The 26,929-nt window shown below is 45.2% G+C and overlaps 1 protein-coding gene across 2 annotated transcripts; it reads left to right on the forward strand.

Annotated features, from left to right (window-relative positions):
• The first annotated feature begins 5,943 nt into the window (after positions 1 to 5,943).
• LOC122096367 (potassium voltage-gated channel subfamily C member 1-like) lies at positions 5,944 to 25,250 on the forward strand. Of its 2 annotated transcripts, XM_042666901.1 has the most exons (5): positions 5,944 to 5,978; positions 20,960 to 21,157; positions 21,432 to 21,610; positions 22,271 to 22,804; positions 23,019 to 25,250. In XM_042666901.1, exons 2-5 carry the CDS (start codon positions 21,034 to 21,036, stop codon positions 23,853 to 23,855), a joined length of 1,674 nt encoding a protein of 557 aa, XP_042522835.1. In that variant the 5' UTR covers positions 5,944 to 5,978; positions 20,960 to 21,033; the 3' UTR covers positions 23,856 to 25,250. The 2 variants fall into 2 exon arrangements, with proteins under 2 accessions (XP_042522835.1, XP_042522834.1); XM_042666900.1 differs by lacking the exon at positions 5,944 to 5,978 and having other exon boundaries at positions 20,812 to 21,157.
• Positions 25,251 to 26,929: the final 1,679 nt, after the last annotated feature.

Below are 26,929 nucleotides of genomic sequence, written 5' to 3' on the forward strand. Positions count from 1 at the left end.
TCTTCTCTGTTTGTGTGTGTGTGTGTGTGTGTGTGTGTGTGTGTGTGTGTGTGTGTACACCAGTACTGGGGCTTGAATTCAGCCTGGGTGTTGTCCCTGAGCTTATTTTTCCTCAAGGATAGTAGTGCTCTACTACTTGAGCCACAGCTCCACTTTCAGCTTTTTTGGAAGTGGTTAACTGGAGGTGAGTCTCACAGAATTTCCTGCCCTAGCTGTCTTTAAGACCACAATCCTTAGCTCTCAGTCTCCAGAGCAGCTAGGATTAAAGGCATGACCCACTGGCACCTGGCCCTATTTATGGGGTATATAAAGTATATAAAGGTAGAGAAATTAAAGTAATAGAATCATATGAGTCTACCATCCAACTTCAATAATTACTATGTTTTGTCCCTACCTTTGTAATGGCTTTACTCAGATATATTATCTCAACCACAAACAGTATGTAATTCTAAAAAGTAAGGGCTCTGGGCTCGTCAAAATCAAGCCTTTTCAGTCTTACCCCCATTTCCGGTCTCTGTATACCTCATTTTGTTGTTGTTGTTGTTGTTGTTGTACTGGGGATCAAACCAGCTACATTGGCAGCCCCACCTCATGTTTTAGATCATCATTCTGGAAACCACTATGTCCTTTCATGAATCTCTACTGCTTTTCACATGACATTTCCTCCACTGGGACTTCCCTTTTCCTCTTTGCCTGGAAAACTACTCAGGATTCCAAAATCCAAATCAAATTTCCCTTTGTCTCAGAGCTGCTTCCTTTCTTTTGAGTTCCACTATCATTCCTTGAATCCCTAAACTACAGCACATACTTACACATGTATATTCCATATACTACATATTAAACACTGCCACATTCCCTAAATAACTTATGACAATGATAGAGTACATTATGATTATTTTCTCATGTTATTCAATGATTTTTACATTAGAAACTAAGTCATAGTCTCCACTGTGGTTTTTTTTTTTTTTTAGCATACATTAGCTATATAAGGAGGAGTGTGTGTGTGTGTGTCTCTGTCTGTCTGTCTGTCTGTCTGTGTACTGGGGTTTGAACTCAGAGCCACACTTCTACTTCTGGCTTGTTACTGGTTAGATGGAGATGAATCTTTCAAATTTATCATCCAGTACTGGCTTCAAACAGGGATCATCAGGTCTAAGCCTTCTGATTAGCTGGGATTACAGTCATGTGTCAATGGTGCCTAGGTTTTACTATGTTCTTGATGCTGAAAACCGTCTGAGTCTCTTAGAATATTTGTTGAATGGGGAGCTGGGAATGTAGCTTAGTAGAGTGCTTGCCTAGCATGCATGAAGCCCTGGGTTCGATTCCTCAGTACCATATAAACAGAAAAAAACAGAAGTGGCACTGTGGCTCAAGTGGTAGAGTGCTAGCCTTGAGCAAAAAAAAAAAAAAAGAAGCTCAGGGACAATGCCCAGGTCCTGAGTTCAAGTCCCAGGACTGGCAAAAAAGAATATTTGTTGAGGGCTGGGAAGGTGGCTCAGTGGTAGAGAGTTTGCCTTGCATGCCTGAGGCCCTGGGTTCGATTCCTCAGCACCACATAAGCAAAAAGAAAAAAGCCGGAAGTGGCGCTGTGGCTCAAGTGGTAGAGCGCTAGCCTTGAGCTGAAGAGCTGAGGGACAGTGCCCAGGCCCAGAGTTCAGGCCCCACGACCGGACTCCACCACCTCCCCCCTAAAAAAAAGAATATTTGTTGAATGGATGAATGAGACAATGAACAAATGTTCTAAAGTCTGTGTGTCCTCCTGGACCTGGTCTATGCTTACTGGAGAGTGTTGATGGCCCCAGGTGACTATAGATAGAGCTGTGGAAAGCAGTGGCTTCCAATTCTTAGATCTGCTGTATGGTTTCCCAGCTACTGATTGAGAAGTTGGAAAAGAGGTAAACCTTATTAAAAGTCTATGCAGTCCTTACTGGAAGATTCTGCTATGAATTTCTACTAGTGCTCCCTTCCAGCATATACTCACTCTTTTAAGTGATGGTCTGAGAGGCCTGGACAACAAAACTTAACTACTAGGAATGAAAGTTAGTGCAGAAGAAAACATGGGAGATTTGAACTCTTATATAACTCAGATTTGAGCTCTCAACTAAATCCTAAACTCTTCGCAGATGTCATTTTCCACTCTCTATAAGAACCTGTAACATTGTGGATGGGCACTAGTTGCTCATGTGTGTGTTCCTAGCTACTTAATAGACTAAGATTGGAAGGATTGTGGTTTGCGGCCAGCATACAAGCAAAACCCTTTTTCAGCTGGGCACAGTGGCATGTACCTGTCATCCCAGCTGTATGGGAGGTAGATGTATTGGGAGGGATGCAATTCCAAGCCACTCCAGGCAAAAAAAAAAAAAATGTGAGACTCCATGTGGGTATAGTGGTATGTGTTTGCCATCCCAGGTACAATAGAAAGGCTAAAATAGGGGAATAACGTTTCAGAAACATGCCTAGGCAGGAAAACAAGAACCTGTCTCAAAATAAACCATTTGCTGGGTACCAATAGCTAATGCTTGTAATATTACCTTCCCAGGAAGAGGAAATCCAGGGTATCAGATTGACAAGGGTCAAATCTGAGAACCTTGATCATCACTCTAGAATAAAAGAAGCCCCTAACACTCTCTCACAGTTTCAGTGAGAAATCCCCAGGCTGTTCCTCTCCACAGCTGCTTCAACTAGAGATTAAGTATACCCACCTTTTTATTTTTCTGGTCTAGGACTTGAACTCTGGGCCTGGGCACTGTCCCTGAACTTCTTTTGGTCAAAGTGAGTGCTCTACTACTTGACCACAGTGCCACTTCTGGCTGTTTTGAGCACTTTATTGGAGGTAAGAGTTTCACGGACTTTCCTGCCTGGTTTGACTTTGAACTGTGATCCTAAGATCTCAGCCTCCTGATTAACTAGGATTACAGGCATAAGCCACCGCTGGCTGGCATATACCCACCCTCTTAAGTGATGGTGGTCTTCCTAAATAAGTCAACATATACATCTCTAAGTTTGACTTGCTTTCAAGTAGTATTTTGCTCAGTGTCTAGATTGTTGTGTGGCTCTAATTGGCCCTTGACTGTTGGCCTAGAGAATATTCGATTTTTAGTACTTAGTGGGGGGAAAAAAGCTCTTGGGGAAATCTCGAAGTTCTCTTGTCCTCCTAAAACCTTTTGGCATCAAAATAGACACAAATCCTTTACTCCATCTCTGGTAAGAGCAGAGTTAGGATCTGGGTTGGATTGGTACAGATACATGTCTCATTTGATTGTTGAAGTTGCTGGCATGTGGTTCTAGTGGTCATTTAGCTTCTAAAATTTGGATGGTATATGGGTAGATTGTTGCAGGGGTGTTGAAGGAAGATGTACCAACTGCTCTGGGAAAGATTTAGAGCACTTTGAAGGCCGGGCGCTGGTGGCTCACGCCTGTAATCCTAGCTACTCAGGAGGCTGAGATCTGAGGATCACGGTTCAAAGCCAGCTCGGGCCGGAGAGACCGTGAGACTCCTATCTCCAATAAACCACCACAAAACCGGAAGTGGCGCTGTAGCTCAGGTGGTAGAGCGCTCGCCTTGAGCTGAAGAGCTGAGGGACAGCGCCCAGGCCCAGAGTTCAAGCCCCACGACCGACCAAAAAAAAAAGAAAAAAAGAAAAAAAAATAGAGCACTTTGAAGAAGGCAAGCTAAACTGGGTGCCAGTGGCTCACGCCTGTAATCCTAGCTACTCAGGAGGCTGAGATCTGAGGATCATGGTTCAAAGCCAGCCTGGGCAAGAAAGTCAGTGAAACTCTTATCTCCAATAAACCACCAGAAAACCGTAAATGGCGCAGTAGCTCAAGTGGTAGAGCACTCGCCTTGAGCTGAAGAGCTGAGGGACAGCACCAGGCCCAGAGTTCAAACCCCACGACAGATTTAAAAAAAAAAAAAAGAATGCAAGCTGCTAGGCCTTTTATAGGCCAAAGCCATCAGGGACTGACTTTGATTTCTTTAAATTCTCTAGTATCTAAGTTATTACTATAAGAATGGGTGCTGAGCCAGGCGCCAGTGCCTGTAATCCTAGCTACTCAGGAGGCTGAGATCTGAAGATCACAGTTCAAAGCCAGCTTGGACAGAAAAGTCTGTGAGACTCTTATCTCCAATTAACTACCAGAAAACCGGAAGTGGCACTGTGGCTCAAAGTGGTGGAGCACAAGCCATGAACTGAAGAGGGACAGTGCCCAGGCCCAGAGTTCAAGCCCTATGACCGACGCCCCCCCCCAAAAAAAAAACAATGTGTGCTGAGTTATCTGTGTTACTGCATAAGTCATCTTTGACAAGCAAAAAGATAATGCTAGGAGAGGCCTTCATGGCTTTAACAACATTTTCTACACCTTGGAGGTGCATTGGATCCAAATGTGGGGTAGGACAAAATGTGGAGAGAAAGAAAGGCTCTTGCACCAATGCTTCATATCCCTCTTAGCAACAGCTGTTGTAGGACAAAAGTGGCCACAGGCACCATGTAAGTAAATGGACATGGGCTGTGTGCCAATAGAACTTTAGTTCCAATCGCTGATGACTAACTACCCTTGGCCCATCAGCCAGTAGCCAATTTCTGTTCTGACATTGAGTCCTATGAATTATAGACATTTTTGCTCACAGTTATTTCCTCTATCACACCAAGGACAGGAAAGTGACTTCTTCATCATTTTTTTAACCTAAGAGGCAAGCCAGCTGAGAGACCAGAAATTTTCAATTCAACATTAATTAAATACAGACTGTGTTCTCAGCTCCCCATCCACACATTATGTTCGAAGAGTATATAAATGCCAAGTACTGGCACATGGTAAAAATTCGTTGAATTGTTGAATTTAAACATGTATAAATAATTGTTGAAGCTGGGTGATGAGTTCATGGGAAATAATTTTATTATTTGAAAACTTCTGTATAGAAGTGTTCAAAAAGAGCCAGGAATTTGTGGCACGTGCCTGGAATCTGCTACTCGGGAGGCTGAGATCTGAGGGTCATGGTTTGAAGCAAATTTGGGTAGAGAAATCCCCAAGAGACTCTTATCTCCAATTAACCACTCAAAAACTGGAAGTAGAGCTGTGGCTCAAAGTGGTAGAACACTAGCCTTGAGTAAAACAACTCAGTAACAGCACGCAGGCCCTGAGTTCAAGCCCCACATCTGACCAAAACTGTTCAAAAAAGGAAAAAGAACAAGTTAGCAGAAAGCTTGGAATGCTTAGGAGTACTTCCAAAGTAATGTATAGCATTAGTAGCTGCAACCCAATATGGTAGGTATATAGGAAGGTAGTACTAAATTATGTAAGTAAGCACAGAGGGTAAGTAAGTACATGGGAAAGTAGTAATGAATTGTGCAAGTAAGCACAGAGGGTGAGAGAATTGTGCAAGTAAGCACAGAAATTGGGAGAGCACCAGTCTTGAGAAAAAAGCAGAGTGAGAGCAAGACAGTGGGAGCAAGTGTGGTGGTGTGTCTTTGTCCCTGTTTATCATTGTGTGTGTGGTAGAAGGATTTGGTTTGTATGGACTAAAGAAGGTAGAAATATGACAGATTGTTTATGCCTAAAGAGGATGATTATAAATGTGTCTGTGGTTAGATGTGCACATTTTTTATGTATGTAGTATATGACAGCTTATATATTGAGGGGTGTGTAATTGTAGATATTTTGTGTCATACAAATACATAACTTGGAGAGATGCATGTTTGTAAACAAAGAACACATTGAATGTGAGTATGGAATGGTTTGAATATATTATTGTAAACTACAATGACCCTTTGTGCTTGTGGGTCACGGGAGTGGTGATGAGCCATTCAGGGGTGTAAGTCCAAGTGCATGTTCTCCTGGACTGGGGGACAGAATGAGTGCTATGGAAATGGACTGACACAGCCCATTGGAACTGAGGCACAGGAGGTTCCAGAATACACAGGCCTTACCGTCGTCATGGGGAGGCTATGTCTATGAGAGCTATCAGCATGTTTGGATAGTTGGTGAATTGTCTAGATAACAAGAAGAACATTCCATTCCTCCATGATTAGGTTTACTGCAAGCTTGTTGTCCCTAATCTTTCTCCCCCTCATGAACTATAATACAGAGGTGTTATGGACACAGAAAAGATTTAAAAATGAGAAAAGAGCTGGGCACAAATGGCTCAAGCCTGTAATCCTAGCTACCGAAGAGGCTGAGTTCTGAGGATCACCATTCAAAGCCAGCCAGGGCAGAAAAGTCTGTGAGACTCTTATCTCCAATAAACCACTAGAAAACCAGAAGTGGTGCTGTGGCTCAAGCGGTAGAGCACTCACCTTGAGCTGAAGATCGCAGGGATAGCAGGGATAGTGCCCAAGCCTAGAGTTCAAGCCCCACGACTGACAAAAAAAAAAAAAAGAGAAAAGAATATGACTAGGGAAAGCACAGAAAAAAGTAAGATTGATTAAATATTATCAGGCACTGGTGACTTATGTCTGGAATACTACCTACTCAGGAAAGATGTGAGGATGGCGTACAAAGCCAGTACAGACAGAAAAGTCTGTGGGACTTTTATCTCCAATTAACCAGCAAAAAACCCAGCCAGAATGGAGGCATGGCTCAACAGGTAGAGTAACAGACTTGAGCAAAAAACCTGAGAGCACAAGGTCTTGAGTTTAAGCCCATATACAAAAAAGAGGTGGAGAAAGTGAGCTCTCAGCCTTCAGCTGATTTCTCCTATGCTCCTTCCTCCTCATAGTACTCACCAAGTCTATTATCAGCAAGCTCCAAGTGACTTCTAGACTCACTGGGTTCTATATTCCTTGTAGTGGCCTGAGACCTATTTCTCCAGGAAGTCAGGCCTAGGAAGAGCCCACCTTTAGTCCTGGAGCTCTGCTTGTTAAATGAATTCCTCAATTTTCATCCAAGTTAGTTGTAGCCCACCCAATTGCCTTGTCACTGGTCTGTTCCAGCACCCAAAGGTCTCTTGTCCTGTTTCTTTCTTTTCTTCTATTCTCTTCCCACTTCCTCTGGTTAGACTTGGGCCAGAGGCCTATTTTACACCTCCTCTCAAAAATATAAGTACAGGTCCACACATGCATGGGAAAAGTTCATTGTTGCAGGATTCAGATTGTTGATGGTAGCTGGAGAAGCTTCCCATCTCACTCTTGTCAGCCCCCTTTCCTTGGACCACACACTACCTAATTCGCCTTCTTTCACTGTACTAATTTCCTTTCGTTATCAGAAATCTAGAAGTTACTTTGCCACATGATCTTGGATAGGATCTGACTAGCTGTACAAAGTATCTTGAAGTACTTTATATAGGTTGTGGAATGGTTAAGACTGGACAAGTTTTTGGCCAGGGGCCTAAGCTTTCTCTATTCTTTTTTAAAACTGTTATTTTTTGTCTTTTCTTTTTTGGCACTGGGGATCGAATCCAGGCGTTGCACTTCTTAGGCAAGTGCTTTGCCACTGAGCTACATCCCAGCTCAACTTTGTCTATCCTTATACCTTTCTGGGATCTCTATGGTCCATGTTAGAGACCCATGGAATGGATCTTGCTTTGCCTCAAAGTTAACTAAGATTTAATCCTGGATTCAAGGATATCCTAGTATTCTTCATGTAAATGGGGAACTTGTTCTAAAACATGGATGTCTTCTTCTCCAAGTCCATCCACTATATCTGCTGCAAACAGCTGATTTACAGAGCTGCAAGCAGTCCTGTGTGTCAGTCAGTACATAGGACCCAAAGCATCTCTCTCCACACCACCAGTAAATACCTTTGAGGCTACAACTCCTACAACTATTCACACCCTACTTTCGGATTGGATCTAAACCCCTGCATGATCTTACTAACCTCAGCTCCTACTCTAGGAGTAAAAGTACAGGGATAGAACACCAGCTTCAGAATTTAGAAAATTTAAGTTTGGCCAGATATTGGTGACTCATACCTGTAATCTTAATGACTCAAGTGCCTGAGAGCTGATCACAGTTTAGAACCAGCTCAAGCAGACCAATATAAAAACTCATCTCCAATTAGCCACCAAAAAGCCTAAAATGGAGCTGTGGCTCAAGTAGCAGAGCTGCAACCCTGAATGAAAAAGCTAAGCAAAAGTGCTCAGGCCCTGAGTTCAAGTCCCAGTACTGGTACAACAAAAACCCTGAGTTTTATCATTCCCAATTCTGTCCTCTATTTCTTCCAGGTTAAAAAATAGATTTATTGTTAATTTTTCTTGCCCACTTCCCATGGCAGTTGGAAGGGCATAATTGTTGAAGGATTCTTGTAACTATCTCTACATGTAAAATAAGCTAGATGGCTCATAGGCCTGTTTTCCATGAACAGTGTATTTGGACAGTGAATATGCTTGCAGAACAATATACAAATCACTGGCTCTGGTCTTGAGCTGACAGCTCAGTTGATTTTTGAAATATTCCACACAACCCTGATCATAGCACATTACCCCTTTAGGGAAATCCCTAATTTTAATCCTAAATCTCTTCTCAGATTGTTCTTGCATTCTTTGGGGGTTTGGAGCCTGGCTCTGGTTGCTCAAGAGCAACATCTGCGAATATCTAGCTTAGAGGAAAATAAGTAGCCAAGATCCTTAACCCTTTACTCTCTTTGAAAAAAAATTGAGGACATATTGTACATTTGTCCTAAGCTGTTTTCAGGACCCTGAATATAAAGGATGTGGCCCTTCTGTTTGAAGAAAAGACTTAAAAAGTGGGTTATCTAGATTGCTAGGAATGAGACAAGACAGAGGGTGTACAGAATCTTCATTTATTTTTTCCAGAATTGGGGGGAGGGGTTGCATCCAAAACCTACCTACTTTAGCATTTTCTGATGTGATTTAGAGGTTCATCCCTAAGCCATCCCCCATTATCCCAATGGCATTTATAATATCAGTGACTATTCTAGTCAAAGTAATCTTTTCTGGGGGGGGTCCGGTTGTGGGACCTGAACTCTGGGCCCGGGCGCTGTCCCTCAGCTCTTCAGCTCAAGGCTAGCGCTCTACCACTTGAGCCACAGCACCACTTCTGGCTTTTTTTTTTGCTTATGTGGTGCTGAGGAATCGAACCCAGGGCCTCATGCATGCAAGGTGGCTCTACTGCTGAGCAGTATATGAATAAAATGTATCTTGATGTATGCCACTCCCTTTAACAATCTCATGCTGAAAATCCCCTCTTGGGAAGTGTTCCCTTATGTTAAGGATTCATGATTACAGAAGACTCCTGACAGCCATTCTCTCCCCTCAAATCAGGATGACTAATTAAAGTAATTCCTCATTCAGTTTCTTCACCTCCTAGGCAGTGGTGGTACAGAGGAGAGAGGAGCCATCAACTTGGTGGGCCCTGAGATTCCTATTCCAGCTACAAGAATACATCCCACTAATGCATATTTAAACAGGGCTATAGTCATTATATTACATTAGATATCCTCTTGGTGGAGGTTGTATGTACTACCATGTGCTAGTACTGGGGTTTGAACACAGGGCTTCAGGGACTTGCTTACCTTTTTATCTCAAGGTTGGCACTTTACCACTTTAGCCATACCTCTACTTCCAGAATTTTGCTGATTAATTAAAGAGTCTCATGGATTTGTCTGCCTGGGCTGGTTTCAAACTTGGACTCTCAGATCTCAGCCTCCTGAGTAGCTAGGATTACAGGTATAAGCCACCAGTATCTGGCTTGGTGGAATGTTTTATGAAAATTAAGAAGAGCTTCTCCCATTTTGACTCAAGTCCTGCCTATTTATAAAAGTGGCATCCTTCAAAAGCACTTTATGGGGATAAGCTTTGTGCTGTGAGTGGGTTCCTGAATCTTGAGGATTCATCATAACCACCTCCTCTTCCTTTGTCTTTTTTTCTTTCTTAACTTCTCTTGTCACTTTGCTGTTTACTCACCAGCCCTCCACCAGCCCTCCCCACCATTCTTCCGTTGTTTAGCTTCGTGCCTATCACTCTCTGGCCACAAACATCCAAAATGAATACTCACAAATGCATCCAATTAAATCTGCTGTGCAAAAAGATGGCTCTCTAACTCCTGAGGGAAAAACCAAGCAAGGTAGAGAGGATGCAGATGTTGTAGAGCATTGTTCCCAGGGTCTTCAGAACTCAGATGAGGTCCCAGTGAGAATTCAAGGATCTGACTTGCCAAACTTGTGTAAGATTTCATGCCTTACCCTTCCCTTCCCTTGCTTCCCCTGTCCTTGCTTATTAGAAAACCCTTTACTTTCTCTTTTTAAAATATATCTTGCCACAAGCCAGCGGCTCATGCCCATAATCCTAGCTACTCAGGAAGCTGAGATCTGAGGATTGCAGTTCAAAGCCAGCCCAGGTAGGAAAAGTCTGTGAGACTCATTGCCAATAAACCACCAGAAAAAATGGAAGTGGCACTGTGGCTCAAGTGGTAGAGTGCTAACCTTGAGCTGAAAAGCTGAGGGACAGCACCCAGGCCCAGAGTTCAAACCCCAGACCGACAAAAAAAATCTTTAAGCAGTTATACAAGGAAGGTGTCATTTAACAAAGCAGTATATGAATAAAATGTATCTTGATGTATGCCACTCCCTTTAACAATCTCACCCCCCTGCATCCCACCCCTTTGTCTTCCTTTCCAGAGAGCTGTCTTGCAAGTAGAAGAGACGTGCAATGAAAAGAGGACTGCTTCTTTCTGCATAAAAATGGTTCTCTTCTTCCTTCAATGTTTCCCTAATTCAAGAGAGGGAATGGAAATCATTTCCATTCTTCTGCTTCTTTGGGTCTCTCTAGAGGCAGATGGTTACTATCAAAACTGGTGAGTGGGTAGTGAATGTGTAGGCTAGATGAGATGGAGATCCTTCTAGCAGAAGGGAATTAGTATATAGGATTGGCCCTTCATATTTCCATGGAGGGGAGGGAAGGAAAGAGAGGGCCAGTGGAATGCAGAACACATAGAGAGTGAGAGGAAGAAAGAGAGAAAAGAAAGAGGGAGAAACACACTGAGATGCTTACAGTTAGGTCAAGGTCTGGCAAAGTCAGATGTGCTAGGCAGAAGGAATAGCTGTGGATGGCTGCGGGTGAGTATGAAATAAGCCCAAGAGTTCTTCTGTCTTGTCTTTGTGCTGAGCATCAGGTGAAGTGTGAACTCTAGAAAATCAAGTCACACTCAGACTTAGTGTCTCCATGAATCAAAAAATCCAGAGTGAAGAAGCAAAAACTTTATGTGGAAGAACTGTTTATTTGGTCACTTTCATGCCAATAAGTGTAGCTGTTTATATTCCACTGAAACAATCAGGTGAATCAAGTTGGCCAAAACTGACCAAATGGTCTGCTTAGTTTTAATGTCATGTAGACAGAAACTTCTACTTGGACCCCAGGTTTCCTGCTAATAGTTATGTGTATGGTGACTCTTAGTTACATAACAACACTGACAGAAATATTTGTAGGGCTAGCTTCTCTGGTTTGGAACAGTCCATGTCTCTCTGGACCTTAATTCCAAAATCCAAAATGGCTACTCTAGCTAGAAGGATGCTAAATTGTGTGTGTGTGTGTGTTTGTGTGTGTGTGTGTGTGTGTGAGTCCTGAAAATTGAACTCAGGGCCTGGGCACTGTCCTAGGACTTTTGTGCTCAAGGTTAGCCCTCTACCACTTGAGCCACAGTTCCACATTCAGCTTTTTGGTGTTTGATTAGAAATAACAGTATCACAGACTTTCCTGCCTGAGCTGGTTTCAAACTCCAGTCCTCAAATCTCAGCTTTCTAAGTAGCTAGGATTACAGATGTGAGTGACCAGTGCCTAGCTCTTTTTTTGTTTTTACATTTGAGTCTTTGGAATGCTAGCAAAGGATGAGGTGTTTACATGCAATGTGGTAGTTGCTAACCTGAATGATCTGCATACTGGCTCAATTGGAGCAACACCCCAAATTGAGATCGATTCCCAGTGCTATCACCTCTTGCCAGTACTCAAAACTTCTCATTCCAGCCGGGCGCCCATGGGTCATGCCTATAATCCTAGCTACTCAGAAGGCTGAGATCTGAGAATCATGGTTCAAAGCCAGCCCTGGCATGAAAGTCCGTGAGACTCTTATCTCCAATAAACCACTAGAAAACCAGAAGTGGCGCTGTGCCTCAAGTGGTAGAGTACTTACCATGAGCTGAAGAGCGCAGGGATAGCGCCCAAGCCCAGAGTTCAAGCCCCACGACTGACAAAAACAAAAACTTCTAATTCCAAGATGAATAATGTATTTTTAAAATCTTCTGGGTTTCATGGAGTTGACTAAACTTTACCTTTCCTTCTCACCTCAGCTCCATTCCATCTCTCCAACTCTTACTCAGACCTCTATGCTTTTCTATAACAAAGACTTATTTTTAGCACTCCATGTTTTTGTTTCTTCTTCTTCCTTTTGCATAGATGGTTCCCCCTGGCCTTGAATTCTATCCCTCCCTCCCTCCCTCCCTCCCCCCTCCCACCGTGTGTGTGTGTGTGTGTGTGTGTGTGTGTGTGTGTGTGCGTGTGTGTGTGCACGCGCGCGTGTGTGTGTGCGTGTGTGTGTTGATACTGGGGCCTGAACTCAGGGCCTAGGCACTGTCCCTTAGCTTTCCTTCTCCCCTACCCCGTATGTGTGTGTGTGTGTGTGTTGGTATGGGGCCTGAACTCAGGGCCTAGGCTTTTTTGCTCAAGACTGATGCTTTACCACTTGAACCACACCTCTACTTCCAATTTTTTTCTGGTTACTTGGAGATAAGAGTTTCATGGACTTCTTTGCTTGGGATGATTCAAACTGAGATTCTTAGCTCTCAGTCTCTTGAGTAACTAGGATTACAGCATGAGCCACCAGTTCATAAGTTGAGTCTTGATTTTGTTACAATGTAAAAGGATGTTTGATGCAAACCAAGTAAAAATGAAAAAGCTCTCACAATAAAAAATAAATAAAAATTTATTTAAAAAAATGAAAAAAATGAAAAAGCTCCCGACTAGGAAAATAGTAAGTACCTTAAAGTCAAATGTCACTTAAAATCCTGAATCCTAGGTTCCTGGCTCATCCCTCATAACCTTATAAACTGTGGGCTTTGGACAAACCCTATCTTACTGATCTAAGTCACTGCAAGTATTTAAATATTACTACCCAGTCACTAGTAGGCATTATGGGATACAGGAATTGAGACTTTAGTATTACAAGATTACTTTGAGGGGCTGGGAAGGTGGCTCAGCGGTAGAGCCACCTTGCATGCATGAGGCCCTGGGTTCGATTCCTCAGCACCACATAAGCAAAAAAAAAAGCCAGAAGTGGTGCTGTGGCTCAAGTGGTAGAGCGCTAGCCTTGAGCTGAAGAGCTGAGGGACAGCGCCCGGGCCCAGAGTTCAGGCCCCACAACTGGACTCCCCCCCTCCCCCCCCAAAAAAAAGATTACTTTGACTAGAATAGTCACTGATATTATAAATGAATTAACCATATCTCTTCAACAGGGGATATAGCTCAGAAGTAGAACACTTTAGCATATACAAGACCCTGGGTTCTGCTCCCTAATATCACAGAAGAAAGAAACAAAAGCAAAATAAATAAATAAAAACAACAAAAAAACCATCATCTTTGTGAGACTCAACTTCATTTGTAAAATGGAGATAATTCTCTCTGTTCTGCCAGCCTCATAGAACTCTGAGATGCTAATTAGATGACTATCACCTGGTAACAGGTAATGGCCACATTGCCTCTGTGTTCTACTTGTATGTTAGATATTGAAAGGCAGTTGAGGTGCTATATATGGAACACTCTATGAATATAGAGTATTAGCCCATGAGTGTTAGAATCACTCTAGCTCCAGAGCCAACAGCCCTAAATGCATCATGTGCTCTGGGCATGAGGAGGAGAAATGACTGGAAGATGAACTTATGGTCTGAATCCTGGGTGTAGAGAAGGGTGGCTTACTATATTTCTAGGAGCTCCAATCCAACCAGGAAATTGATTTTCAAGATTATTTCATGTAACCATCATGTGGCTGTATAAATTCCACCCTAACCCACAAAATATGCTTCAGCCTTCTGCCTAAACTGCTGTTTCCCCTGCTCCGTGGTCTCTATTTTCCATCTCTATCATCCTTTCCTCCCCAAACCCAGCTTTCCAAGCACTGCTTCTTCCCCAGTTTGCTAGCAACCAGCTCACTTAGGGCCTCACATACTTTGGACAGATTCCTGGAACTCACAACCCAGATGGGAGAGGTATGAAGAAAGATTCATTTACCACAGGACTGTTGCCTGATTTGTTGTTGGGTCTCTGCCTGATTTTCGGTCATCTGCCCCTGATTTCATTCCGGAACCTGGCTAAAGCCAGGCCTCATTTTTCCTGGCAGCCTCATTCACTTCTCACTTTCCTCCATCCAGGCATCCAGCCATAAGCTGACTGAGGGTCAAGGATGACAGGCTCATTGGTGGGGCCAAGCAGGTGGCCCTGGCCTATGTTCAGCCGAAGGAAGCTTCTTGTTTTCTCCCAAACTTCCAAGAATCTTCATTCCCAGCTGAGGCATGTTGTCAGATCTTGGCAGATGACATGAAGTTTGTCCCCTTTTCCCTCTTCTGCCTGAGACTGAACGTGCAATGTAGAAGATTCCTGCAAGGAGCTGGACCAGGAAGGCTTGTGGGTCATCTAGAGTGCACTTCTCTGTGCAAAGAGGGAAAGACTTAGTTTCTGAACCTCCAAACTAGCTTGGTAAAACTTCTGAGAGATTCTGCAGGCGTTTATCTCTCTAGTCCCAGTCTCTGGGTCTTTGGATCGGACTATTCCAGAGACAAAAGCCTGTGCTCAAATGTGAAGCCAGTTCTTAGCAGGTCAGATATGGCAAACAAATATTAAAAGAAGTAGTCAGCTTCCGAGCTGGCAACTTTCTGAGCTGGTTCAAAAGAGTCTTAGAAGAGTCCCCTCTTCTAATTCCCTTTAAGAAGCTTGATCTTGGCTCATAAATTGTGTGATAGCTCTACTCCCAAACTTCTTTGTGAAAAAACTTCTTGGTGAAACCATTCTTTGTATGTGTGCTGGTACTGGGGCTTGAACTCAGGGCCTGGGCACTATCCCTCACCTTTTTCACTCAAGGCTGGTGGCCTGCCAATTGAACTACACCTCCACTTCTACCTTTCTGGTAGTCAATTGGAGGTAAGAGTCTTATGGACTTCCTGCCTAGGCTGATTTCCAATTGAGATCCTCAAATTTCAGCCTCCTAAGTAGCTAGAATTACAGGCAAGAGCCACTGGCACTTGGTTGTCCTGTATGCAACAGCTGGGGCTATGTGAAAATATTGTGGGTTATCCCTGGATCGTGATGTCTTTGTTCTCTCATCCTCTGGAAGCAGAAGTGAGGGATACAAGGTGGTAAGAGAAAGGAAGAACGGGTGTGGCTGGGAACTCCACTTTCGAGGAACAAAACTATTAGGTGAAACTAAGTCTTTCAGCCACTATGTGGCACCATTCACCCACTTTTCTAAGCACAGCAAATGGAAGGTGGCTGTGTGTAAAGCAAAATAAATAAAACCTGAAACTTTTCAAGGATCTGATTTGAACTAAGTTACCCATCTAAAATGGGTTTTTGAACAAATCCTTTGCCCTCAGTAACCCTCATTCCCCCTCCCCCTTTTTTTTAATAAAAAGAGATGAGGATCACTGAAGTCCCTTCCAGCTTCATAATCCTACAAGTATGTGGATATATGCCAAATAGTCATCCAAGTGATGTAATTTTGTACCTTTAAATTCACAGAGAGTGAGTACAGAACAAGGTCCAGAGCAAGGCTGAGCATGAGGAAGGAGAGGGTCAGGAAAGCAGGAGGGCTTTACAACAATTATACTAGAATTTCTCCTGAGCCTTCTGTGATGCCAAGAAAAGACGAGGGAGAAGTAATACACTGGTGGCTCACACCTATAATTTTAGCTACTCAGAAAGCTGAGTATCACAATTCGAAGCCAGTATAGGAAGAAAAGTCTGTGAGACTCTTATCTCCAATTATACAGCAAAAAGCTGAAAGTGAGGGTGTTGCTCAAGTGATAAAGCACCAATCTTGAGTGAAAAAACCCAATGAGAGCGTGAGGTCCTGAGTTTGAACCCCAGTACACTCTCCCTCCCTCCCTCCCTCCTTCTCTCCCTTTCCCTCCCTCCCTCCCTCCCTCCCCCCCCTCTCTCTCAGAGAGGAAACATTCATTTACTGAGTAAACAAGTAAACAGCCCAGCTGGGAACATGGTGCCCACACTGCATGATAAACTAAAGTCTGTAGTGGTAAGTGAGGTACCCAAAGGAATAAACCAGCCAATGAGGATGAGTAAACAAATAATTAGCAGGCAAGGGAGAATAGAATCTGTACTAAAAAAAAAAAAAGAAATACAAACTAGCTGGTCATCTGTAGCTTATGGCATAATCCTAGCTACTTAGGAAGCTGACATATAAGGATTTCAGTTCAAAGGCAGCCTGAACAGTACCTGCTTTGAGTGAAAAAGCCAAGCAAAAATGTGAGGCCCTGAGTTCAAGCCCCAGTACTGGTATAAAAAGAGAGACAGAGAGAGCGAGAGGGAAAAGGAGAGTGGGAGGGAGGGAAGGAGGAAGGAAGGAAGGGAGGGAAGGAGGGAGGGAGGGAGGAAGAAAGAAAGAAAGACAAAAATTGCTAGAGGTGAGGAGAAAGGAGGGATAAATTCTGACCAGATGATTAAAGAAGGTCTCCTAGATAAGTAACCATTTTAGCTAGGCTTTGAAAGATGACCAGATGTTTAGTGGGGAGTAATTGGAGAAAGGGAAGGCAAGAGGGAAAGGGAAAGGCAAGCATTCTGGAAAGAAGGAATGTGTTGGAAAAAAGATAGAGGATGAGTATATTCATGTTGTTTGGAGAAAGGAGGGAATCATCTAAGGTGCCAAGAGGATTGGGAATGGAAATGTTTGCCAAAATTGTTTGAGAGCAAATTCTGGGTTTATTAAGTCCCCTTTTACATGCCCAGTTCTGTATAGTTATGAGGGACAGACTTCCCGAGATGTTGACAGAGTCCTTCAGCTTGGGGAAGGATAGATCCACTCCCACACACATACAAAAAGTAGTTAAGGCAGATGGGGCCAGATAAACCTAAGTGCAAACATGGTAGATAAAACGAAAAGGGAGCCGGGCGCCAGTGGCTCACGCCTGTAATCCTAGTTACTCAGGAGGCTGAGATCTGAGGATCGAGGTTCAAAGCCAGCCCAGACAAGAAAGTCCTTGAGACTCTTATCTCCAATAAACCATCAGAAAACCGGAAGTGGCACTGTAGCTCAAGTGGTAGAGCGCTAGCCTTGAGCTGAAGAGCTGAGGGACAGCGCTCAAGCTCAGAGTTCAAGCCCCACGACCGACAAAAAAAATAAATGTAAAGGGAGCCTGAAAAGGCACCCTGAGGGAGAATGGCCTTCCGAAAGGATGAATTCCACTCCTCTGATTTCTCCTGAAACTCAGATGGGCAAAATTTAAAAGACTGGACTTCCTCTGGGGACCTGTGGTTCACTCTTGTAATCCTAACTACTCAGAAAGCTGAGATGTGAGGATTGAGATTCAAAGTGGAGCTGTGGTTGAAGTCGTAAAAGTGCCAGCCTCGAGCGGAAAAGATAAGTGAGAGTCACCTGGCCTTGAGTTAAATCTCAGTACCCACACCAAAAAAAGGTGAGTTGGTTAATAGCTAACAAAGATAAATCTGATGTAGCTCAGTCCCTTGGGAACTTGCAGATAGAATAGTTGTGAATGAAGTATCCTCCATAGCCAGTGAGGTACCTTAAAATGAAAGTATGCTCGATTATCTAGATGGGTATTGTTATCCCAAGAATCTTTATAAGTGGAAGAAGACTTCAGAAGAGGAAGCTGCTGTCGCTATGTTTTGTGCTGTAAAAATGCAGAAAGAAGCTGGGAGTTAGTGGCTCTCACCAGTAATCCTAGCTACTGATATCTAGCTAAGATCTGAGGAGTGTAGTTTAAAGTTAGCGTAGGCAGGAAAATCTGTGAAACTCATACTTCCAATTAACCACCAAAAAGCTGGAAGTGGAAGTGTGGCTCAAGTTGAAGAGCACCAATCTTGCACAAATAATATAAGAGACAGTGCTCAGGTCCTGAGTTCAAACCCCACTACCAACACACACACACACGCTCAAGAAGGGGCCATAGACCAAATAATGCAAGGAGTCTCCAGAAGCTGGAGATAACAAAGAAAGTGTTTTTCTCTTAGGTCCTCCTCAATGGACTGAAACTCTGCTAACACTGATTTTATCCCAGTGAGATCTGTGCAAGACTTCTAATCTTCTGAACTAAAAACAACAACAAAAAAAACACATTAACTTATGTTGTTTCAAGCCATGAAAGTGTGTGACAATTTCTCATAGAAGTATTATTGAAGCCGGGCGCTGGTGGCTCACGCCTGTAATCCTAGCTACTCAGGAGGCTGAGATCTGAGGATCGCAGTTCAAAGCCAGCCCGGGCAGGAGAGACCGTGAGACTCCTATCTCCAATAAACCACCAGAAAACCAGAAGTGGCGCTGTAGCTCAAGTGGTAGAGCGCTCGCCTTGAGCTGAAGAGCTGAGGGACAGCGCCCAGGCCCAGAGTTCAAGTCCCACGACCGACAAAAAAAAAAAAGAAGTATTATTGAATGAGCATATACATAATAATGAACATACACATAATAATGTTCTAGCCTGAAAAAAAATCCCAGGGCATGTTATAAAAACGCAGAGTTCTGTATTCTGTCTTGGAGAGAATGAGTCAAGTAAGACTCCCCCCAAAAGGTTGACAATAGAAATAGATATGAAAGAAAAAGTTCTTGAGAGACAGCTGTGGGGGGGGGGGGAGAGTGTCCTGAAGACAGAGGAACATTGTGCGTAAAAAATACAAGACAGGAAAGAGACTGGCAGGTTTGGGGAATCATGAAGCAAATGCACTGGAGTACACAGGAAAGGCAGGATGTGTAAGAAGGGGGCTCTGCAGGAGTGAGAGAGGAAGCTACTGCCTTTACATTCTCTACTCTGAAAAATATTTTACCTGCATTCAGAGAAAATGTTATAATTATATATTAAAATGAATTGATTTACACTTTTGGTCAAAACTGACCAGGCACAAATTCTCAATCTGTTGCCACCTCACACTGGTACAATTTGCAGAAAAAATTGAACACAAGCCTGACATGGAGGTACACATCTGTAATCCTAGCATTCAGGAGGCTGAAGCAGAAAGATCTTAAGTTCAAAGCCAGTGGGTGTTAAATAGCAGAGTTTCAGTCAGTTTGGGAAAGAGGGCAAGGCTTAGCTGAGAAAAAAAGAAAAGAGAAAGAGAAACTGAGAGATGAGGGGAGAGATGAAGGAGGTGGGGGGGAGAAAGAGAGAGCACACAAGATAGAAGGACAGAAGGAAGGAAGGAATGGAAGGAAAGAAAGGAGAAAGACAGACCAAAAAGAAAGAAAGAAAGAGAGGAAAGAAAAGGAAGGACAGGAGAAAGAAAGAAAAGAAAGAAGGAAAAAACCCAAAAAACTAAAAGGAAAGGAAAAGAAATGAAAGAAAGGAGACAGAGATGGGGGGGAGGGAGAGGGGGAGGGACCAAGGATGGAAGGAAGGAAGAAAAGACAAAAGCCAGGAAATATGCATATGTCAATGTAGCTATGGGCCTTACGAATTGGATCGGCCATTTTCACTCCTAGTTTGGTATTTCCTATAGGAGTCCTAATTTCTAGGGTCTTGTCATAGTTTGCTGATTTAAGAAGCCATCCCTGCAAAGGAGGAGGCTACAATGCTTGATAAGAAATGTACTCACTATCTTGCCCATGTAATTGTAACCCCTCTGTACAGCACTTTCACAATAAAAAAAAAAAGCCATCCCTGAGCCAAGTGTGGTGGAACATGCCTGCAATCTCACTGGAGAAGCTGAGGCAGATGGATATGAAGTTCACAAGTCAGTGTGGGCTACATAGCAAGATCCTCTGTAGAACCGAAGCTTGCTACAGCTGAATTAGATGTCCCTAGGACATGTTGTGTTTGTCACCACTCCCCTCCTTCCTCACTGTAGCCACAAAATCCACTGAAGAAGATCACCTTTCTCCCCCAGCCTCAGAGCAAGGCCATGACCAAAAGAAAACTACGAGCCCTAAGTCTGCTTGTGTATCCTTGAAACTTTTAGTGCAGCTGTTCTCTGGCTCCAAGGGATGGGCTGTAAAGGAAGAGTAGGATTGTGGTAGGAATCTTTATTTCTCATAGACATTTCTGCAAAGGCTGAGGGACTGGGCCAATGGGTGGGAGTGTGGGATATCTTGGAATTTAGAGTCATCTGGGCTCTCCACTGGGAAACTCTCATCTGTAGCAAAGAGGGGAGTTGACCCCACCCCAGGGATGGGGGCAGGAGTGAGGCAGGATACTGGGAGGTGTACATAAAGCCTGTCTCACAGGGGCTGGGGTCTCTGCTAGTCCTGACACAGGCAAGCTGGCTTCCTCTTGCTCCCCTGCCCCTCTCCTTGTCCAACCCTTACCCCCCTCCCCGCCCCCTTCCTTGGCACTGGGGCCTCTGAGGAAGAAAAAGAAGAAAAATGAGTGGGCAGGAACAGTTAGATGCAGCCAAGAACACATCTGGCCTCCCAGGCGGACTCCTGGTACTTGCTTCCCCCTCCCCCAACGCCCCTTCCTCCCTTGCTGGCTTCTGATAGGGCTGTAGTTAAGCTGGATTGTGTGGGGTGCGGGGTGGAGGTAAGGAATTAGAGTGGGCCTGGGTGGGGGTGGAGTGAGGGTTGAAAGTTGTTCTAAATATTAGCTGGTCTTGTGAGGTGGCCTCTTGGCTGGAGCCTGACCACCTAACTTCCTGTTTTTCCTCCAGCTCTGTCCCTCCCCTCCCTCTGCTCTGGGCTGGAACTGAGCCGGGGGAGGAAGGAGGAGCAGTAAAGTTGGCCAGGGTCGCTTGTCTGATTCCCTGCAGGCGGGAGGCCAGGACAACCTCCCTAAACAAGCAGGCGGGAGGTGGGCACATATAGCCTTAGGTCTGCTTGTTGCCTCCCAACACTTGTTCCTCTGACCACAGCAGGAACAAGAAGCTCCTGGAAAACTCCAGCTCTTCCATGAGTATATCCTGGCCCTGGGGCCTGAGATCTCTCCATGCAGGAACAGCCACAAACTCCGGAGGTGGCGGCATCGCCCGTCCCACCACCTCCGGCCCCACCGTCCAGCCAGCCGCTGGTCCCTTCACTGCCAGTGTTCGTGGACCACGCAATCCAACCAAGTGAGTGAGCAGGGGCTGCCTGGGAGTGGAAGGGTGGTGGGGTGGGGGTTTCTAAGCTGGAGAGTGTTTGCATGCATTCCCCCCCCCCCCCCACCTTTTTTGTACTCAGGGACAAACATGGGAGGCCTGGGCAGGCTGCCTGGGGTGGGGGGATGGGCGCTGAAATGTTAATCTGAGTAGATGTTTTTAGTGTTTTTATTCCCCCCTGGTTTTACTTTTTCTGTCCCTCACACCCTCCTCCCACCCTTCCACTCTGTTTTGCCTCTGTTTTCAGGCAAGGAACTCATTAAGCCCAAAGCGATTTTAGGTCGCCCATTAGAGAGACCCACAGAGGTTGGTGCGGCTGGTGCTGGTGCTGGTGGTGGTAGTGGTCCTGCTGCTGCTGCTGCTGCTGCTGACGAGTGCCCAGGATCAGGGGCCAGGGGAGTTGGAGTCAAAAATCATCGCTGTCAGGTCTGCCGGCCCCCCAGCCAGTTTCTCAAGTCAGGCACCTCCTACTCCCTTTGGAGGCCTAGGGATCTCTAAGGCCCTCCAGCGTCCCTTGCCACCCCTGTCTTCAATCCCATCTCCTTAAGCTCAGCCTCTCTTGGTGGCTTCTCTTTTTACCCTTCTCCCCATCTACCACCCTCCTCCCATCGCACCCCACCCCATCTCAAATTTTCAAAGCGATGACAAAGGACTAAGAGATGTCCCTGTGCTCATCCTGACCATTTAGTCTGCGGTTGCCTGTCTGTGATTTCCCCTGCTGTATACTTGTGGCACAATTGTTCTCTCGGAGCCACCAGGCGTCTCCCAAGAGCCCCGGAAAGACATCTGTTTCCAGGCTAGGCTGGTTTTTCTCCTGGAACTGCTGGGCCCAGGAGAGACTCTGGTCAGTCGCTGTGACCACACCTGAGAGCTCGCTGCCCTCCTGTTTCCTGAAGACCCAGGAGGAAGAGGCATTTCCCGCCCCTCCTACCCCACCCCCTCCCAAGCTCCCTGCCTCCCCCGGGTGCCTGGGCTGCCACATCACTTCAGTGGCCCTCCGCTCCCTCCCTGCCCTGGCCACGCCTGGGAAGGGAGAGGAAGACAGAAGGACCCCGTCCTAACCCCTGTCATCCCTCCTCTTGCCAGCGGATCCGAGCCAGCCGAGAAGCAGGCTCACGGTTTGCCATGGAGGGCTTGGACGATAAACTGATCCTGAACGTAGGGGGCATGCGCCATGAGACCTACATCAGCACCGTGCGGGCCTTTCCAGGCACCCGCCTCTACAAGCTGACCGAACCACCCCCGCCTGGCACCCCAGCTGCTCAGGGTCCACCAGTCCGAGAGTTTTTCTTTGATCGCAATCCTGAGCTCTTTAGCTATGTCCTGGGCTACTACCGTACCCGGCAGTTGCATTGTCCTGCCGATGTTTGTCGGGATGTCCTAGAGGAGGAGTTGGCTTACTGGGGCCTGGCCGAAGCGCCATTGGCACCTTGCTGCTGGCTCAAGCTAGGTGGCAGGGAGACCCGTACGCAGGACTTCCTGTCCTGGGAGGCCTGTGAGAATGCCCATGTGGATGAACGCCTTCTGCTGAACCCCATCGAAAACCAGGGACTGCGGAATGCTTGGAAGCCATGGCTCTGGATGCTTCTTGATCAACCTCGGTCATCCCTAGGGGCCAAGGTAATTCATTCACAGTGTGTGGTCCCAAAGGGCCTTGCCAAGTTGCCACAATTACTACGCACTTGGCATAGTCCTTAGAGTCTGAATCTATGAGATTCTTCCGAAGAATTCGAGGGGATCCTCCAAAAATGGAGGGAAAGAAGGTGGAAATAGAGCTAGAGAGGGAGGCAGTGGCTGTATGTGAGATTTCTGATGTGCTTCTTTTTTCCCCTAGTGCCTTTCCCTGATCTCCGCCCTCTTTGCTGTGTGTGCCCTGGTCATCTTCTTCCAGGAGACGGAGGTCCAGCTGGATTATTTCTCTGCCAACTTCACTCCTGTGGGACATGGGGTGGGGGCAGGGGGGAACCAGCAACAGCCGCAGCAACAACAACAGCAACAGAACAATGGTCTTGTTTACCGCCGAGCCCCCCACTTGCTTTACCTGGAATTGCTGTGTGCCCTTTGGTTTGGAACTGAGCTCTTTGCCCGGGCCATTTCCTGCCCTGATAAGGTGCGCTTTCTGTGCAGCCCTCTCAATCTGGCTGACATCTTCTGTTTGTTCCCTGTGCTGGTAGAATTAGTGGTGGGTGACAAGGCTGAACGGCAACCCCGCCTTAGCCTTACTCTGGGAGCCATTCGTTCTCTCTATGTTCTCAAGTTGGTGCGTCTTCTGGGCTTTCTTGAAAAGTCTTTGGCCTTGAGAGTCTTGGTTCATACTCTCCATTCCTCCTGGAAAGAAGTATGTGCCTTTATCCTGATTTGGGTAGCTGAAATCTTATTCTTTGGTTCACTCTTCCTCTATGGAGAGCTCTTGGGCATGTCTACCCCAAGTCAGGGTGAGCTCCACTTTGGAGATATCTTTACATGTCTCTGGTGGACTGTGATAACTCTCACCACTGTCGGCTATGGAGATGTCTACCCCCTTTCTGCTCTGGGTCAGCTTACTGCTGCTGTCACAGCAACCGTGGGCATGTGCACTGGTGTCTTGCTGGTGCCTGTGCTCCTGGTCCGCTTCCAGCGCTATTATGCCGTAGCCCTGGCTCGCCAGAAACTGAGGCCCAGTGGCCTATAATGGGCCATTGGTCAAGAGGGGTAGGGGCCCACCTTCCCTTCTTCTTGCCAGTTTCTGGTTATTGATAATGATTTCTGACTTTGGACTTGGAAAAGAAAACAATTCTTCAAGAATAGCCCTAGGTCATGGCAATTCCTGCTCATCAGGGTCAGCTAAACATGGCCAATAGGTCAGCTTCTTTCTTCTCCTCAAGGGGGCACCCTGGAGGAAGAGCCTGAGGCACAAAGTTTTTTAGGCCTCAGTGTCCTCGACCCACCCTAAGCCCTTCTCTTCTTACTCCTGAAATAACCAGGAAGGATAGTTTCCTGGATTGGTGCTATAATTCTCGCAACCAGCTGTCCCATTCTCACATCCCTGCCTCCCCCAGTGGACCCTATCGCTAGATAGGGGACTTTGGGGTGACAGTAACCATAATATATCAGCTGGTTACATGGGAATATTAATGGTGATTGGCAGTGGGTATAAATAGTAATTGTTTGTGAATATCTTGATAGAAGCTGGTTGTGAGTATCAATGACAATTGCTACCTTCGTTACCCAGGTATAGCCAAATTGTAGCATTGCTCTGCATACTGATCCTGGGACAAAGGCTTCTGACAGTCTTTGAAGATTCTCAGAGATTCTAGGCAGATGCGGGTCAGCCATGACTGAACCCAAAGCACTCCAACTCTATGACCTCTTTATCCCATTATATTTTTACCCAATCCTTCCTTCCCTCATCTCTGTGAGTTTTTTCCCTAATATTTTAGACGTAGTATTAAGCCATCAGTAATCATGATATATTAGTCAATATTAGCCACAATATATCAGCTACAATAACAGTATATAGTCACTAATAGGCATGAAATGTTATCGTTACACATTGCATGGACAGGAATGAGGAAACTGGGATTGTTGACAAGAACAGGCAATCAATTTCCTCTTCCAAATTTTTTCCATATTTTTAATAAAAATTTACTCATTTATAATTCTTTTTTAAATTTTTTTTCCAAACACTTTTCAGTACCCACAACGGGTCTACCTCCAATTCTCCAATCCTAGCTGCTATTTGAATATTCTTACCTTCCGATCTCTTCCATTTCTTCTTCTTCCTCTTCTCCTCCTCCTTCTCCTCCCGCTCCTTCTCCTCCTCCTCCTCCTCCTCCTTCCTGCATGCTCTTGCCTCTTGGATTTTCCTGTGGTGTCTCTCATCAACTCTCTTGGAACTGGCTTCCAGGAGGGACAGAAGGGGCCTCCTCAGGTCTAACATCAAATCAAGCCACTAGGTTGTCTGAGAAAGTACACCAGGCAACTTGGCTGAGCTGGGAGGTGAATTGAGCCCTCACTGTTTCTGAAGCTGTGAGCATAATTCTGTTTACAAAACATTTAAATAAAATATCCTCTGACATCGTCATTCCAAGATTGTCTGTGGTTTTTCTGGGAAAAGCTTATAGACATCAACAGAGATGAGACTGGTCGACCAATTATTTGGTAAGGTAAAAAGCAGCTAATTTCAGTGAATCTGAAATGAATAAGCTATTATCAATCATAGATAACTTTAAAAGGTAGAAAAAAAAATGTGTATGCCCTGGGAATAAGGTGGGGAAGGGAAGAAAACAGGTCCAGGATTGAAGACTAGAAGGCTGTCTTCTATTGGTAGAAATCGTGGGTACTTACCAGAGGTAGGGGTTATTGGGGTGATTTCCACTTAAGGGTGGCAAGCATCAAAGAGATTTACCTTCTTACTGCCTAGAAGTGGAAGAAATTGAAAAAAGTTGCTGTTTACAGAGGCCAGTTTAGTCCACTGTCCCTCAGATGGAGTGTGGTGGGGGGTGGGAATGAGGTCTAGAGAAGGAAGGAACATTAACCAGGGCAGAAAGGGAAGAAGTGATGGAGCTTGGATTTCAGTCATCTCAAGAAATTGATGATTAAGCCAGGTAGTGGTGGTTCACACATAATTGTGGCTACTCACAAGGCTGAGATCTGAGGATTGAGATTCAAAGCCAGTCCAGGCAGGAAAGTCTGTGAGACTCTTTATCTTCAATTAATCAGCAAAAAGATGGAAGTGGAGCTGTAGTGTAGCTCAAGTGGTAGAGTGCCAGCCTTAAATAAAAAAGCTAAAGGATAGCTCCCAAGCACTGAATTTAAGCTTCAGTCACGTGTGCACGTGCCCATTTGCACACACACACACATATACACACACATATATACACACACATACACAGAATGACTGTGCCACAAGTTTTCCTATACTCCTATTTCTATTAAAAAAAAAACTGTAGCTGGGCGCTGGTGGCTCACGCCTGTAATCCTAGCTACTCAGGAGGCTGAGATCTGAGGATCGCGGTTCAAAGCCAACCCGGGCAGGAGAAACCGTGAGACTCCTATCTCCAATAAGCCACCAGAAAACCGGAAGTGGTGCTGTAGCTCAAGTGGTAGAGCGCTCGCCTAGAGCTGAAGAGCTGAGGGACAGCGCCCAGGCCCAGAGTTCAAGCCCCACAACTGACCAAAAAAAAAAAACTGTATAAGGCTGGGAAGGTGGCTCAGTGGTAGAGTGCTTGCCTTGCATGCATGAGGCCCTGGGTTTGATTCCTCAGCATCACCTAAGCAGAAAAAACTGGAAGTGGTGCTGTGGCTCAAGTTGTAGAGTGCTAGCCTTGAGCTGACGAGCTGAGGGACAGCACCCAGGCCCAGAGTTCAGGCCCTGTGATCAACAAAAAAAAAAAAAAAGAACTGTGTATCTAAACCTATCCTAAGCCTCCAGCAAATAATGCCACACAAGACTGAGCTCTGAAATCCCCTTGTTACTAGGGACTTCAGTGAATATTGAACACTTTCCACTATCCTGCCTTTCTTGTGATTGGGATTGCACTACCATACTAAGGTCACTATCTTCTTTCCAGGAGTGAATTGTTCCTCCTTGAGGAAGGTGGAGTGTTAATTATTTGTATCTTCAGTGTTCCCCAAAGGCCCATGTGTTAAAGGCTTGGTCATCACTCTGTGGAACTATTGGGAAGTGTTGGAAGTATTAGGTGGGGCCCAGCAGGAAGAAGTTAGGTCATTGAGGTGGTGTCCTTGAAGGGGATACTGGGCCTG

This window comes from Dipodomys spectabilis, unplaced genomic scaffold (genome assembly GCF_019054845.1).
Source record: "Dipodomys spectabilis isolate Male_0828 unplaced genomic scaffold, ASM1905484v1 ptg000370l, whole genome shotgun sequence".
Classification (NCBI taxonomy): domain Eukaryota; kingdom Metazoa; phylum Chordata; class Mammalia; order Rodentia; family Heteromyidae; genus Dipodomys; species Dipodomys spectabilis.

What these genes read in the sequence shown, in the direction of transcription:
- LOC122096367 (XM_042666901.1), top strand. Translation starts at nt 21,034, where the DNA reads ATGCAGGAACAGCCACAAACTCCGGAGGTGGCGGCATCGCCCGTCCCA. An exon ending in TCAAAAATCATCGCTGTCAG is followed by an intron (nt 21,611 to 22,270) that starts GTCTGCCGGCCC and finishes TCCTCTTGCCAG; the next exon opens with CGGATCCGAGCCAGCCGAGA. An exon ending in GGTCATCCCTAGGGGCCAAG is followed by an intron (nt 22,805 to 23,018) that starts GTAATTCATTCA and finishes TTTTTCCCCTAG; the next exon opens with TGCCTTTCCCTGATCTCCGC.